Below are 16,470 nucleotides of genomic sequence, written 5' to 3'. Positions count from 1 at the left end.
TTTCCATACAAGGGAAAGATAAGGAACTTTGAAATTTTATTTTTAATCATATTTCAAACTGGGTGGGAATTCAGGTAGCTTCGAATGTCTAAATTGACCAGACTAACACAGTAAGAAGAATTATAAGCAGAGCGGAAACTGAAGTGACCCATAAATTCATTATGAACTAGATACAAAAAAATATATGGATGGGATGGGATGGGACGGGACGGGACGGGACGGGGCGGGGCGGGACGGGACGGGACGGGACGGGACGGGACGGGACGGGACGGGACGGGACGGGACGGGACGGGACGGGACGGGACGGGACGGGACGGGACGGGACGGGACGGGACGGGACGGGACGGGACGGGACGGGACGGGACGGGACGGGACGGGACGGGACGGGACGGGACGGGACGGGACGGGACGGGACGGGACGGGACGGGACGGGACGGGACGGGACGGGACGGGACGGGACGGGACGGGACGGGACGGGACGGGACGGGATGGGATGGGATGTCTAGAATAGAATAGAATAAAATAGAATAGAATAGAATAGAAATTTATATTTATACTTAACAACAAACAGAATGGTTTCCACTTACATGAGTTTAAAGTTCCTTACATATAGTATTCATTGAGTACCATTGATACAGTTAAAATCGATAAAAAATATAACAATATAAAACAATAAATAATAAAACGACCGTAAAACAAATTCAGACACATTTGAGCACTCGAAGGAGTAGTCCATCTGTGATACTGAATATATTCAGTTCACAGTTCCTCACCATTTTGTTTACGGTTTCGAGACATTGTTGAAGAGGAGACAAATTGTTTGAGACACAAAACAGTTTGTTTCTTCTTCTCAGCCTTATAACAGGTACAATAAAATCAAGAATATAGAGAGTTTCAGGTAGTTTCAATTTTCCAAGAATTTTAAAAACAAAAATCACTTCCGAGGACTCACGGCGGTCTTTCAATGGTTGCATATTAAATTCTTGTAATTGGCTAGGATTGGCTGAAAAAGAATGTTTATCAATAATAGTTTCTGGACTTTTTCCACTGTATCAGAATATAAAAAGGTCTTTGGATTCCAAATAACATAACCATATTCCAAGTTAGAACGAACAATGGAGTTGAAGAGTAACAAACAAGTATCGTGATTGAACCCACGGCTAGATCTTAAGGCAAACCTCATTTTTCTATATCATTTAAATACTAAGTATTCAATGTGCCGAGAGAAACTGAACACACCGGTAAAAGTGATCCCGAGATCTTTCATCTCATTGATTCCCTGTGAATTGGTGTGCTTAACGAAATAATCCTTGATAGTGGGTGACTTTCTTCGTGTGAAACTCATTATTTTGCATTTAACTTCGTTAAGAGATAGGTCAGATATTGAGAAATAGATAGATAGATCATTGAGATCCTCTTGAGGCATATCAGAATCTCTTTCGCTTTCGATTCTTCTAAAAAGCTCAATATCATCGGCATACAGGAAAAATTAAGAATACCCGATATACCGAGAAACGTTATTAACAAATAACACGAAAAGGAAAGGTTTCAAAATCGAGCCCTGCGGAACTCCCGAAGAAGCGGTGAATTCGAACGAAGATACGATTTGGAACTGTATTCTGTTGAATAGATAGCAAAAAAAATCATGTGTGTTGTTTGTGAAACCGAATGCTTTCAATTTCAGGACTAAAACCTCGTGGTTAACTCTGTCGAATGTCTTTATATAACGTCTATTTGAAAGCCATTTTTCATTACATCCATAATAAAGTTACTAAATGCGCATATATTGGTAATTACCAATAAAGCCATGCTGTTGGTCGATTGTTACTGAGTCCACGTGATTGTATACTCGATTATATATTATTTGTTGAAATATCTTCGACAAGTCTTACCAGACTTGTCGAAGATATGGGTCTGTAGTTTCTTACATTGTTCTTATTGCGGCTTTTGTGTTTTAGTAAAAGTAAACTTACGATATCAAGTCAAATTAACTGTAAGAAGCTCCGATGTATTTCTTGAAAAATTTGAAAAATGTGATTCAAATTCTTAACTGACACAACATCACATGATCATTTATCGTTTAATTCAGTGTTCATATAAATTTATTTGATTCGAAAGTATTTTTTTCCGTTTATTCAATGTTTATATGAAAGTAGGTAACTGTTTCAATTTGTGTCTGAAAATTAGTTCTTCGCATGATATACACATCTTTGTGTAGAGTCAATTTTTTCAAATTGATTGCTGCTTCCTTTCTTTCTTTGGAAGATTCTCACATTTCTTCTATAAAGATGGAGGAGTAGAAAACCACAATGTTTCTTTTACAAAAACAAAAATATTCATTGAAAAGCCGAAACAGGTCGATTTTTCATTTTGATCTAATTTTTTTAATAATAATTCATTATAAGAAGTGATCTACATTTAAATTATAACGTCAAAACTTTTTTGTAAGCATTTTTTTTTACAATTTTGAGGTTAGGGGTGACCAGGGATGGATTTCTATACAGGTGGATAGACTAACTATCAATAACTCGTTGGAGAAACTTGTATTGCGATTAATAAAGATAATTGTACAGCGTTTGCATACAGTGATATATTTATGTTTAACTATACTTGAAAGTAATATTCTATTTCCGATTTTACTTTGTTTTCATCTATACGAACTGATTAAATGGCTTCTTTAGAAATTCTTTAGAAATGGTTGTATCTTGTCATTAGTTACATTTTTTGAATCGGCGTCATAGTTTATTAACGTTTTCAATTGGTAAAACTAGTGCACATGGTGTATCTCTTTTTCTATCCCTTGATTCATTTATAAAGGATAGATATACAATGAACTTGCATTTGTTTCACCAATAAAAAAAACGCTATGAATTCAACAATTATCAGAAAATTGTATCAGAAAATTGTATACAGGGTGGTCCATCGAAAACTTGACATGGAGGTTTTGGGTACTAATCTTGCAAATCCTAAAAAACGCTCAGACAGGTCGATTTTTATTGAGAGGGGGGCAGTTTTTCCCCATTTACAGCGTCGTCACTTCAATCCCGGAGCAGAAGGGTGAACAACCCTTGGAATTTTAATAGGGAACTGGGGGCGATTCGCACATCATTTCAAAGATTTTGGAATTCTCTAAACAACGGTGCTCATTTTTTTAATTTAAACGAACCATATTAAATTTAGAGTTAAAGTTACTTACGTTATTCTCATGTTAGCATATGCTCAAAATGTGCAGCTCCAGCTTACATGCAATTAAAGAGATTCTGCTGGAAACGTTCTCAAACATTGTGGAGCATTTCTGGAGTGATTTGGCGAGGTTCATTTGTGATTCGTTGCCGTAAATCTTCGAGTAATGCTGGAGGAGTACAGTAAATTCCGCGTTTCAAATGACCCCTCAGAAAGAAATCTAAAGGTGAAAGGTCTAGTGATCGTAGTGGCCATTCAATAGTGCCCGGCCTCCCAATCCAGTGATCCGGAAAAGTCTGACCTAAATACTGCCGATCAGGCAGAGCATAGTACGGAGGAGTCACATCTTGTTGAAATATAGTGGATAGTGGCGAAATGGCAACAAACTGATATCGGAGAGTACCTTGTATTACATCGAATATTTCAGTTGTCAATCAACAACATTGACATAATTTCATATTTCAAAACTTCTTTGACATCTGTCGAAGAAGTAAAGAAATAAGCTCTCATTTCTGAAGACGGAGGCAGATTTTGGCCTCCGAAACGTAAAAGATAAGTATAATTTCTTAATATTTTTTTGATAGGCAAAATTGTGAAATACGACAAGTTACTGATAAATAGAAGATTTTTCTTTGTGAAAAATACTTTGATTTTTACGCAGTAACTTATCGGGGTAAACTAAAAAGTTTGCCCTTCTACACTTGTATAAAGTTCTCCATTATAATTTTTATATTTTTTCAGATTGTGGAAGGTAACCATTACCCAAAAAAAGGTCGATAAAATACTGATTTTTTCCTCCACAGAAAATGACTTTCGTTGAATATTAACAGATCCTCCCGATAATTGTCATTTTCATAAATATCAGTGAGAAGGGGATTAATAGTATCTTTCAGCAGCTCCAGATACATTTGTCCAGTTAAATTGCCTTCTAAAAACAATTGGCTAACAATACGGTCACCAAAAATTCCAGTATGCACTTCATGAAAAATTTGAGGATTTGAATCAGCCCAATAGCGACAATTATGGCGATTAACTGTGTCATTTAGAAAAAAAGAACATTCATTACTGAAGCAAATGTTGAAGACAACCGCTTGTTCACTAACTAACTCACAAAATTGCAAGCGTCGATCGAAATCATCTTCATTCAGTTCTTACGTTAATTTAATTTTGCAAAGGATGCATGCTAGTTCGTGAAACCCCGGAGACAAATGCTAACTTTCTTGTGCTCAAAGTACGGTCAAGCTCAACATGGCCCAGAATTGCCACTTGTGTCGCCTCATTTGTTACTGGTGGTTCGATTTGCCGTTTTTTATTTGCTACAGATCCAGTTACGTGAAATTTAGCAATGAACCTTTTTCCGGAAGTACGAAAAATCACTCACTAGCAGCGCCGGTAGTTTGGTGGGGACAAACACTGCCTAATCCCCATATTAACATATGGTAATAAAGTACAATTAAAAAAGAATGTTTTTAACACAAGAAGATGTTCCTGGAGCAAAAGTAAAATTTACAACTGTAAAGAATAACAATGTTGTAACATTAAAACGTTGGCTTGTATACCGTAATTTAAAAGTAACTGGAAAAAAAAGTGAATTAATAGACAGGTCAGTATACAGACTCTAATAAAAGAGTAGCGGTAGATTAAAACTGTAATAACATTTTTTTTCAATAATTATGAGTTTCAGATTTATGTCCGAGTAAAATATGAATCAAATAAAGATGGTAATGAAATAAATTTAGATAAATATAAATGAATACAGTTTAATAAACGATCGAGGTTATATCTCATTCTAATCGATGGTAATCAACTATGAAAAGTTTACTCTTCATTTCATGTTTAGAGCATACATATGAATATTTATCTATTTTTTGCACAGTTAAATCCACTCTTCTCGAAGCATGTATCCATTTCTTACATCTAACTTCATTAATATGTTTTATAAATGGTATAAAAAACACGTTTTCTTCCGGATATTGATTATCCGACATACAATTCGCAAAACAGCAATGTTTTGTTGGCATTATAGTAGCACAAAATAATTTTTTATATCACATTTATATTTTTGAATAATGAATTAATATTACGTAAATAACACTGCTTTACATGTGAATAGTTTATGTTTGTCCCTACTACATTCTTCCCATGTTGTTGATTGAACAGTTCAGCGGCTCTCGCAGCACAACGTCTATTTCCATAGTACAGTTCAACCCTCTCTGCAGTTGTAACCATTGATTCTTTAGCAACACTTCATGGCACCAAATACTAGTATATAATAATGTAGATATCAATTTTAACATAAAAATGAGAAATAGAAACAGCATTTTTAACCCTTTTTCAATTGTACAAGTCCTGTTATCAGAGAACTAAAAATTAACAAAAAAGTAGCGTAAGAAACAAATGGAAGAGTTCCACATACATTTCAACTGAGCAGTGGCGTACAACAATTTGTTGCTTTTAACAATATTGAGAAAGTTAATTATCGGAAAGAACTCTTTTAAATACGTCCAAATTTTAAAATATGTACACCATTGTTTACAGAATTTCAAGATCTTTCAAACGATGTGCGATTCGCCACCTATTCCCTATTAAAATAAATTCCAAGGGTTGTTCACCCCTCTGCTCCGGGGTTGAAGAGACGATGCTGTAAATGGGGAAAAAACTGTCCTTCTTCCAATAAAAATCGACCTGTCTGAGCGGTTTTTAGGATTTCCAAGATTAGTACCCAAAACCTCCATGTCAAGATTTCGATGGCCCATCCTGTATATATTACTGAAAGAAACAAATAATCAATATTATAGAAACAAAATATACGTCGCAGGAAGGAACTATAAACAAATTTGGGAAATTATAAACTGTGCTTCAATTAATACTAAATCAAATGAACATGAACTAAAAAACATTCCAATCTATATAGGGAAGGCATTGAAACTCCAAATATTCTAGATAAAGTAAACATACTGAATGATTTCTTTACTAACATTGGCAAAGAAATGACAGAGAAAATAAATAAGTATATAATCAACTTAAACCCAATGAATTGATCAAAAAACAAAATGTTTCGTCTGTAATGTATTTGAGACCTGTCTCGGAAAATGAAATAATTTTGAACGCATACCCAACTTAAAAAATAAAGCTTCAGCTGGTCCTGACGGCCTGAACGTGAAAACAATGAAATCAATACATATGCACATCATTTCACTATCGTCAATCTATATAACTTTTTCAAAACTGATGATACCAAACCAATGAAAGGAAAGTAATACAACACCTGTCTTTAAATCTAGAAATAGAAAAAATCCTGGTAACTGTCGACCAACTTCAGTCATAAATAATTTAGCGAAATTTTTTGAAAAATTTCATCATTGATTTTTTTGAGAATAATCCAATAATATCTAACAGACAATTTGGTTCTAGAAATAATCTAAGCACAGAACACGCCATAATTAATCTCACAAAAGAGATTGTTGACTGCTTAGACAAGTCAGGTAAATGTTTAAGTATATTTCTCAACTTAGCAAGAGCTATTGATACAGTATCCCACGAAATATTATTAGAAAGACTAAATGTGGGAGGGATTCGCGGTCCAGCATTGAAAATTTCAGAAAACTATCTGAAACACAGATATCAGAGAGTATAAGTTGATTATATTGAAATAACAACAGGTGTACCGCATAGGGCAAGTTCTAAGCCCAATTCTTTCCTTGTGTTTGATTTTATTTGAATTTGATTTGAATTCTTCAGTTTAATGGATGGCGCTTAAGTAAGTAATTTGGTGTATTGTAAAAGTTCAAATTGTTCATATCAATACATAGGTATCTACCACAATAAGGACTGAAATGGATAGTTAGATATAAGATATAGACGAAAACATTCAGTTTGGGAAGCAGAACAACAGCAACCTGTAGGTATAATCTATCATCATATTGTAGGTACATCATCTGTAGGTATCACTGATTTTAAAAGATAAGGACCAACCGATGGAACACCTCTGCGAACCAAACTCTCAATCCTTACATTTAAATTTACAATTCGGTAGTCAACAAGGTTAAATTTACATGACTAACAAAGAAGAAGAGCATATTCAACACTGGTTCGTTATAGGGGACGAAATCAGGAGGCAGTTATTGATTATTTGCCGACCATTTTGTGCTGTGCCATCAACACTTCCGACCAATCGGGAGAGAGAACACGCATTCTCGGCGGGCGTTACGTCTGGGAGAAGGGAGAGTTACGCGATCAACTCCCCTACCCGATTTCTTCCGAGGATTTATCGAGCAGCGCTCCTCAGTCGGTCGCCAACCTTGGTCGGTATAGGGTAGTCGCATGTACTCGCACACATACACCGCAACAAAAACTAACGGATCTAAGGATTGTGACGTATTGTTTTAGTTGTTTTGATTGGATTCAGTGAATTTACAGTGAACTGTTCCACCTAGTGCGGTTCGTATGGTGATGTCAGAGCAAGGCGGACTGGCAATGCACCAGATCCCAATGCATCACAGAGGTTTGGTCCAGCCAAGCCTCGTCATGAACCCACATCAGATGAGCGACTCTTGTTCCGTCGAATCCCAGAATAGTAAGTTTTATCAGCTGATCAATGAAAATGTTACCTATTACCTTGATGGAGGTTCAACATTTCTCTGTTTGAAAGACAAGTGACTTAGAACCGCTAATGAACGAACTTTTAGATCCTCCCCGGTATAAAACTGATTTTCACTTTTTTCGTACATCACCTCTTTACTTACCGGGGAGTCCAGAGTCTCCAGAAAAGTGATTATATACATACTTTTGAAAAACGAGATTAACTTCAGGTTTTTAATGCAACCTACTTACCTAGAAACGGTCAATTCATATAATTATGTATATGAGAATTCACATTGATAGGTATGTGTGAACAGTCCTAACCTGTTTGTAGGTACCGGATAAATCTACATACATAATCAAATGCATACACTTTATATAGTGGGAATAGGTACCATTTACATATATAGGTACTTTGGTCATCAAAAGTTATTGATTAATTATTATTTTTATTTCTGAATTTGTTCGTAATCGTATCCGAAGTTATATCTGACAGGTGTCGGCCAATTCAATCACATATCAAGAAGAAGATTATCAAGGTACATAGAAAATTCTTTTATTGATACCGATCATGCCGTTAAAATTGATAACTTTATTGTTTTTTCATTCTGAATTTTGTTTTTCCCTTCCCACGTACCTACCTAAAGAAAATATGAGCCAATTTCGAAATTGTTTTGTATTTTATTTTGATTTCGGTTAAGTACTAAAATTACAGCATTACCACTCAAACACATTGGTTTTTGAAAATGATTAATATCCCTGATCAAACTATGAAACCTGAAATGCAAATTATGTTTAAAACTAAACTATTAAGAAACTCATAACAAAATTTGTGATACTGTTATATCACAGGTGACAAACCTGCAATAGATATATGCTGTCTGTTCAAAAAATCAGGTTAAATTTAATTTTTCTCAAACATTATTTATTCACCAATTTCTATTTCGTCCCCTTCAAAGTAGTCCGTCTCTGATAAAATACACTTGTGCCAGCCTTTTTTCGAATCCTTAATCTTGGAAACAGGAAAAAGTGGCAGGGGGCCAAATCTGGTGGATACGGTGGCTAAGGCATGATTATGGTGTTTTTGGCTAAAAAATTACGAACAAGCAATGACGAGTGAGCAGGTGCAAAAGTCATGAACTGTTTTTCCACAATACCAATCGATTTGGTTCGTATTGCTTCTCGCAAGCGGTGCATAACTCCATGGTAATACTTCTTAATGACCGTACGACCATGTTGCAAGAACTCTTGACGTACTTTTTTGGTCTTGGCTCTCCTGGGCTCTTCCATTGGGACAATTGAACTTTGATGCTCTTGATCGATGCTCATGGGACGGTTATTTTGGTCAAAATTCAGTAATTTCGGAACGAACTTCGCTGTCACACGCTTCATGCCCAAAATTTTTGAAGAAATTTGCATCCTCAGTAACTTATCTAATAGTGACTCGACAATTCTCCGTACACATTTTAATGACTCAGAGTACAATCACCGTATGCCACTTTCAACATTTCAAGTGTTTTTGAGTACTTATTTCCATTTTTTATACAAAATTTTATGCAAATTCTTTGATCCTTTTTTTTCAAATCCTTGTCTTGCAGTCTTCGTCGGTATTATTAGATACTTCTTCTTTAATTAGCTCTATTACCTTCTTATCAAATTTTGGAAAATTATTTTTACGCCTAATGCTTTGTTTCAATTTTCCCCAAATCAACTCAATGGAATTGAAAAAACAAAAAAGTATGGTGTGTCCAAATTTTCAGCAATACTCTCAATTGCATACACTTTTTCGAATGCTTTTGTCTGTAAAACTTCAAGTAGTTGATTTTTAGTGCAGTAATCTTCAAAATACAAATTGTTATTCATTAAAACACTTTGTATTTCATCTTTCTTCGAATTTTCATTCGGTACTTTGATGAGCTGTTGCGAATGATAGGAAGCGTTGTCAAGAACTATTACACTATTCGCATCGAAATTTGGGATCAATGTGGTTTCAAACCATTCCCCGAAAATATTAGCTTTTATGTTCTTATTATAGTCAATATTGCAGTCCTCCGCAATGCACAATGATTAGTCGCGATCTTTTGTTGGCAGGCATGTTAGGCGTACACATTCTCGAACCATCAGTCCACCTTTTCTAGACCCTGTCGTGAGTGTCATACAAAGTTTCGTCCAAATAGAAAATTTGCCGTTGTTCTTGTCTATATATTTAGTTATTTGTTTTAAGTATTTATAAGCAATTCCACTATTCTTTTGCTTTACATAACTGCTTGACGTTTGTCCATTATTTCAAATATAAATCCTAGTTTCTTTATCCAATTCTGAATAGTTTTGTCACAACAGCTCACGTTATAACCGGAAGTATTCAATTTCTTCTTTATGATTTCAGTTGTAGAAATCGCATTGTTTTGGTAATAGTCGTATATTGTTTTTTTAATGATTTTATTAGATGAACATCTAAAGGTTTTGGTAGGTAATCCTGTATTACATCGCGTCTTGCGTTCATAAGGTTTATTTTTGACTAATTTACGTACAGTTGCGAAAGGAATTTTGGTCAAATCTGATGTTGCTTCTAATAGTTTGTTTTCCCCGAAACCAAACTTAAGATTTAGATTCTTATATACATTGAAACATACTCTCGGTGTTTCAATATTGAAATGCATCCGAATCTTATTCACTGGTAATTCTTTTTCGCATTGTTCTACATCACTATTGGAATCACTACACTGGAAAAAGTCTGCACTGTTATCACACTCGTTATTACTATTAGTATTTGTCCAAGGACGCCACATTTTAAACAGATAACAAATTTTAAGTAATTATTACTGCACCAATATCGAATTTCAACACTCAAATCGCGATCAGTTCCTGAAGTGAACACGACGGCGATAACCATACCCGCATTCCCGATTTGTATTCGTCACCGTAACGAATTTAATTATATAACTCTTCAGCCAATCATAAAACTCGTTTAGTAAAAATTATCCAATACAAACCGCCAAGTCTACAGTCCACGTGGACTAGTTCGATGCCGGTTCATCATTGTTTTTTTTTTGCCTCTGAGAGTGCCACCAACTTTAAGAGTGCACAATATCGCTTACATCGACTATACTTCCACTTTCAAGATGGAAGAGAACTTGAACCTCCATGGTGATTTCTTGAAGATTTTATCCTGGAAAAAGGAAACATTAACGAATTCATGGATAAGGATCAGGTTGAAAAAAAAGGAAGATTTCCAAGTTGAAGAAAACTTTTGTGAAGAAATGACCATCAACACAAATTATTAGCCAGCTCACTGCTATACCTACTATACATTACGATTCTACCCATTCATATCAACACAAAGTAGCAGTTTATAATAGCATGATTCACAGATTAGTCAATGTTCCTCTTTCAATAGATAAATAATTTCAATAAAGAACTCAAGCATATTGCAGAAAACAATGGTCTCAAAGCCGAATTAATAAACAAAATACTATTCAAAAAAGTCATTCATTCATTCATAAGTTAGATAATCAAAATCAAAATTATAGAACTTCGTATTCTGGACAAACAACGGAAAAAGTGACTTCATTTTTAAGGAAACGAGATATTAAAATTGCATATAGGATAAGTAATACGTTGGGAAAGTTAGTTAAAAATAATAAAGGCAAAACATCCAAATTCGAGAAATCAGGAGTACCTATATAAATTAAACTGTGGAACATGTCCCAATGTATATATTGGTCAAACTGGCAGAACATTCAGGAATTAAATCCAGGAACATCATATGAGCTATGTGAATAAGAAAACAAGTTCAATATATTCAAATCATCTTTCAAAAGAGAATCATATATTTAACGAAGAGTTTGGAATTTTACACATAGAAAATAAAGATTTGAGACTGAATCATTTGGAAGCAATGGAAATTAATAAACTTAAAAATTCAAACATTCTAGTGAATGACCAACCGAGGAAGTATTATTATTGATGTAGAAGTGAGGTAATATGCTTCAGATAATGATAATTGAAGAGGTATCTCAGGTATATAAGAATTGTAGAGGTTTAGGTAATTTGATGAAGGTAGTCCCAATTGTAGTTGTAGTAGGTAATAATAGCAATATCCTGTTAATGGGTAACCAACAGTTACCCATTAACAGGATAATATAAAATTTTATTCACAATACTTAACTATAAACGAAAAATAAAATGAACAAAAAAGAAAAACTAATTCTAATTACCTATTTCAAGTACATGTCAGCAATTCTAATAATGTTATAAAGGTTAGTGAATAATAAATCACCATGGGCACAAATGCTATTGAAATTTGTGCACATAACATATATTGGTGAATTGAGCATAATGTTAGTTCTTGCTCTGAGAGGTCTAAAAATGGATTGAGATCGTGAAGCTGGCCGTGGTACATTGAAGTCAATTTGTTCAAGAATTTTAGGACAGTCAACTCTCTCATTCACTAACTTGAATGAAAATATGAGCGACGCACATTTTCTGCGATGCTCTAAACTAAAAAGTTACAAACGTTCATATATGACATCATTACTGATACCTCTCTCAGGGTAAGAATCATCTATTCTGAAAATTAGAAATTTACAAAACTTTCTTTGAAATCTTTCAATGGCTATGTTATGAATCTCATAGAATGGATTCCAGACGATACTTGCATATTCTTTCTTCGAACGTACGTAGGTGAAATACAACAGCTTCGTGGCTTTAATATTATGAAAGTTTCTGCAACTTCTAACAATGAAACCATAAGCTCTGAAATATTTTGATACTTTTTGTAAAATATGTCTACCAAATGTTAATTTATGATCGAATATTACCCCTAGGTATTTGATCTCATTACATCTCAGCAGATCTGAATCCTGTATTACATAAGGGAATGTATAAACCTCTTTTTTTCGACTATAACTCACTACTTTACATTTCTCCACATTGACTTTCAATTTATTATTGCTACACCAAGCAACAAGAAATTGTAATTGAGATTGAAGATTTACACAATCCCCTACTTCCTTAATTATAGAAAATAATTTCAAGTCATCCACGAAGCATAACCGCTCACAAGCTAAACTCTCACATAAGTCATTAATGAACAATAAAAACAAAAGAAGACCTAGGTTGGAGCCCTGAGGCACACCAAAAGAAGCTATATATGTTCTAGATTTATAACCGTTATAGGACACGAATTGTTTTCTACATGTCAGATAGGATTGCATCAGCTGACAGGCAGTATTTGAAAAACTAAAACTCATCAGTTTATTGAGGAAGACACCATCATCAATTATATCAAGTGCTTTAGAGAAATCCATGTATATAACATAAACTTGGCCTTTGTTATCTAATGCATCGGAAATAAATTGAGTAATAATGACTATATTTGTAACAGTAGAACGCTTAGTAACACATCCATTTTGATGTTGAGATAGTTGCCGTTGAACAGAAGCATATATGCGGTTATAAAAAATAATCTCAAAAATTTTAGAAAACATACATAAAATAGATATGGGTCTGTAATTCTCTATATATAATTTTTCACCACTTTTATATACAGGACATACTTTAGCTAATTTCCAAATATCTGGGAATGTTCCAGTTCCAGTTACCTGTGGTATATATAAATATTAGCGTAAGAAGCAACTTGTAGTATTCAAATCACTGTTGAAGAAGCTACTGTGTTAGCGAAAAATATTGTGATATATTTTTCAAATAAAGTTTGTGGAGATAAAATCGTGAGGTGTAGTTTATGAGATTACTATCGATCTTCATCAAGTAACGGCCAAATCAATCAGAAAATCGTAAGGCATAGTGTATGAATTTACTAAGATATTACCTGATCAGAAAATATTAGCCTTCAGAAAACTCTTGCACATTTTCGAAGCCAGCTTGGACTATATGCTTCTGTCAGCATGATAAAGGAGTGCTGCATTGCCATTTGCTATATTCCTTACATTCCATAGGGTATTGAATCCCTTGTGTGTGCCAAGTTCAAGCGAGCTAGTTTCACCACCAGCAGTGAAGTAACTAAATAATGAATGTGATGCTTACTGATGATTAGTCAAATTCATATAGCCTCAGTTTCTTCATCAGAAAATGGTAATCGAACGCGTCAAAGGGTATGATGTAATAGAATAGAATTAATGTTGCTAATTGACCATAACCATATCGAGTGGTCCAACGAAAAGTATGCACCATTCTATTATCCTTTTTTTGTAACTTAACGTAAAAATGCTCGGACAGGTCAATTTTGCTTTTGAGAGGAACACATTTTATATGAATAATTATAAAAAAAGCAAGAACATTTACTCGATATTTTTGGTGTTGATGCGGAAAAAACGGCATATTTATCTCTACTACATTTCTCAATTTCTCTCGTGCGTTTTTTGGTTCAAATAACAGCAGTAAATAAGTATACAAAAAGAATTTAGGCAAACGTTCATTGATTCAGTTCGGTTGCTTTTGAAATTATTTCAACTTTACTGTAAGAATGGTTTATTCTATTCCTGAACGAGTTGAAATTGTTAAACTTTATTATCAACATAATAGTTGTGCTAGACTTACTGCTCGCCTCCTTAATAACAGTCATCCCGGGAAAAATGTGAATGATTCGTACGTTGCCAAGTTAGTCCAAAAGTTTGTCGATACCGGATCTGTCTGTAATGTGAAACACCAGCCACGGAAACCGATCAGAAATGAAGCAGTGGAAGTCGCTGTTTTGGGACATGTTGAATTGAATCATACTCAAAGTACCCGTCAGCTTGCTGCAGTCTCAGGTGTCTCCCGTTCGTCCATAATACGGATATTAAAAGCCTATAAATTTCATCCGTACAAAATTAAATTAGTACAGGAACTCAATAAAGATGATCCTGATAAATAGCTGCAATTTTGTGAACAACTGAGCCAGCTACTAATTGATGATCCGCACCTATCATTCAACACGTGCTTTTCCGATGAGAGTACATTTTTTTTAATGGAGCTGTGAATAGGCATAATTGCCGTTACTGGGATGACAGTAACCCACACTTATTCCGAGAGGTCCATACCCAGTACCCTCAAAAAATCAATGCCTGGTGTGGCATATATTAGGTAGTCATTTCGAAGGGGCACTTTTTATTCCTGGGAATTTAACTGGTGAGGTCTACCTGAACATGCTTGAAGATACAATTGATCCTCTCATAACAGAAATAATTGAAAATGACCAAAATCATAATGATGATCGGCTTCATTTCCAGCAAGATGGAGCACCTCCTCACTATGTTGCTCCGGTAAGAGAGTGTTTAGATGACCGGTTTCCTGGACGGTGGATTGGAAGGAGATGCCCCATCGAATGGCCTGCCAGGTCACCTGATTTATCGCCTTTAGACTTTTTCCTTCGGGGACACTTGAAAAATAAATGTTTTGCTACGCAGCCCGAGTCCATAGAAGATCTTCGCCAACGAATTACAGCAGAGTGCAGAAGTATAACACCTGATATGCTACAGAATGTTAGGAATAGATTTGAACAAAATCTGTATTATTGTATGGAAGCAAATGGGTCACATTTTCAGCACTTGCTGAAGTAGGATTCTACTAAGTCAATTACACATTTCAAAGTACTGGGTTGTAGTTGTTTTTCTTCATAATACCTGCATGTTTGAGTGAAATACAACAAATTAGGTATCATTGGAAAGATAATTTTGTGCTCTTTCAAATAATATATCACTCGACCCCACTTTCCGTTTAAAATTTTAGGGTTGCTACTCACCCTCGCTAGGGGGTTGAAGGCACAGGTAGAAAAATACATCTAAAATGTGTCCCCCTCAAAAGCAAAATTGACCTGTCCGAGCATTTTTGCGTTGAGTTACAAAAAAAGGGGAAAAGCAAGGTACATACTTTTCGTTGGACCACTCTGTATATAAACAGTGAAATTACATTAATACTGTTGTTGTGCTGTGAAAATTTAAATGGGTTTATATTTCTCTAAACATCAAATCAAAAATTACAACTTCTCAGTGTATTCATTTCAGCTCGACTTTATATTCTGGCATCAGCTTGGTTCAGGCAGATATCTAAATTTTAATTTATTCCTTGTTTGAAGGGAGTTGATTATTTTGTAATATATTTCTTCTGGTTTAGTAGGTACCTATACGTTTATTCCTGTGTCTAACGTAATAGAAATGTGAGAGATATTCTAAACTTGTTGCATTTGTATATTTGCCTTGGATGAATTGCATTTGTAAAGAATTGTGTATGTTCTTGGAAGGCTCTAAGCCTCCCATAGTTAAATCTTTTATAGATATAATGTGACAAACTTCCGTCGTTTTACTACCTTTGAAAAATACATTTTTTCATTATCATTAACATGTCATTGTGATCATCTTTCATTGGTACCATGTGACAATTTTCTTTTTTCCATTACAAAATAAAATATCTTCTTCTCCATATAAGTATTTTGTACTTCATTATATTAACTATTTTTATGTTGTTCTTCTTTTATTGATGATGAACCAATATAGGTGAGAAACATATACTGATGGATAGTTTTACCGTTCTAACATCTGAGGGTGATAATAAATACCTACAGTAAGAAGTTTTTACTCCTTTTATCTTTTGAACGGAGAGATTAATGTCGAGACAGTGTACATAAAAAGGTATAATTTTGGATTGGAGGCAAAATAATAGAGCTAATATTTTACCTCAATTACAATGTTTTTCAATTTTGTACCCGTT

The 16,470-nt window shown here is 34.6% G+C and overlaps 1 protein-coding gene and 1 long non-coding RNA gene across 4 annotated transcripts in view; one reads left to right on the top strand and one right to left on the bottom strand.

The window, feature by feature from the left end:
* Positions 1 to 533: 533 nt before the first annotated feature.
* LOC141485864 (uncharacterized) overlaps positions 534 to 16,470 on the bottom strand; it is a 74,326-nt gene continuing 58,389 nt past the window's right edge. Inside the window, exons 1-2 of one of the 2 annotated variants that reach the window (XR_012467497.1) lie at positions 7,004 to 7,465; positions 534 to 1,003 (exon numbers count right to left, since the gene is read on the bottom strand). This is a non-coding gene — a long non-coding RNA (uncharacterized lncRNA). Of the gene's footprint in view, positions 1,004 to 7,003; positions 7,466 to 16,470 lie in introns of those variants that run through there. The other variant, XR_012467498.1, reaches the window with a different exon arrangement.
* The window catches only part of tup (LIM1_Isl and LIM2_Isl domain-containing protein tup), a 126,745-nt gene continuing 117,756 nt past the window's right edge, over positions 7,482 to 16,470 (top strand). For both annotated transcript variants that reach the window (XM_074183422.1, XM_074183421.1), the window contains exon 1: positions 7,482 to 7,759. In XM_074183422.1, coding sequence (XP_074039523.1) covers positions 7,630 to 7,759 — 130 coding nt within the window. In that variant the 5' untranslated portion in view covers positions 7,482 to 7,629. The remainder of the gene's footprint in view (positions 7,760 to 16,470) is intronic.

The sequence above is a fragment of the Leptinotarsa decemlineata genome, unplaced genomic scaffold, assembly GCF_025532065.1.
Source record: "Leptinotarsa decemlineata unplaced genomic scaffold, Ldec_3_MD MMD2_tig00026340_RagTag_RagTag, whole genome shotgun sequence".
Lineage (NCBI taxonomy): Eukaryota > Metazoa > Arthropoda > Insecta > Coleoptera > Chrysomelidae > Leptinotarsa > Leptinotarsa decemlineata.
Note: the sequence above shows the minus strand (reverse complement) of the source record. Positions and strands in the feature narration are given on the sequence as shown.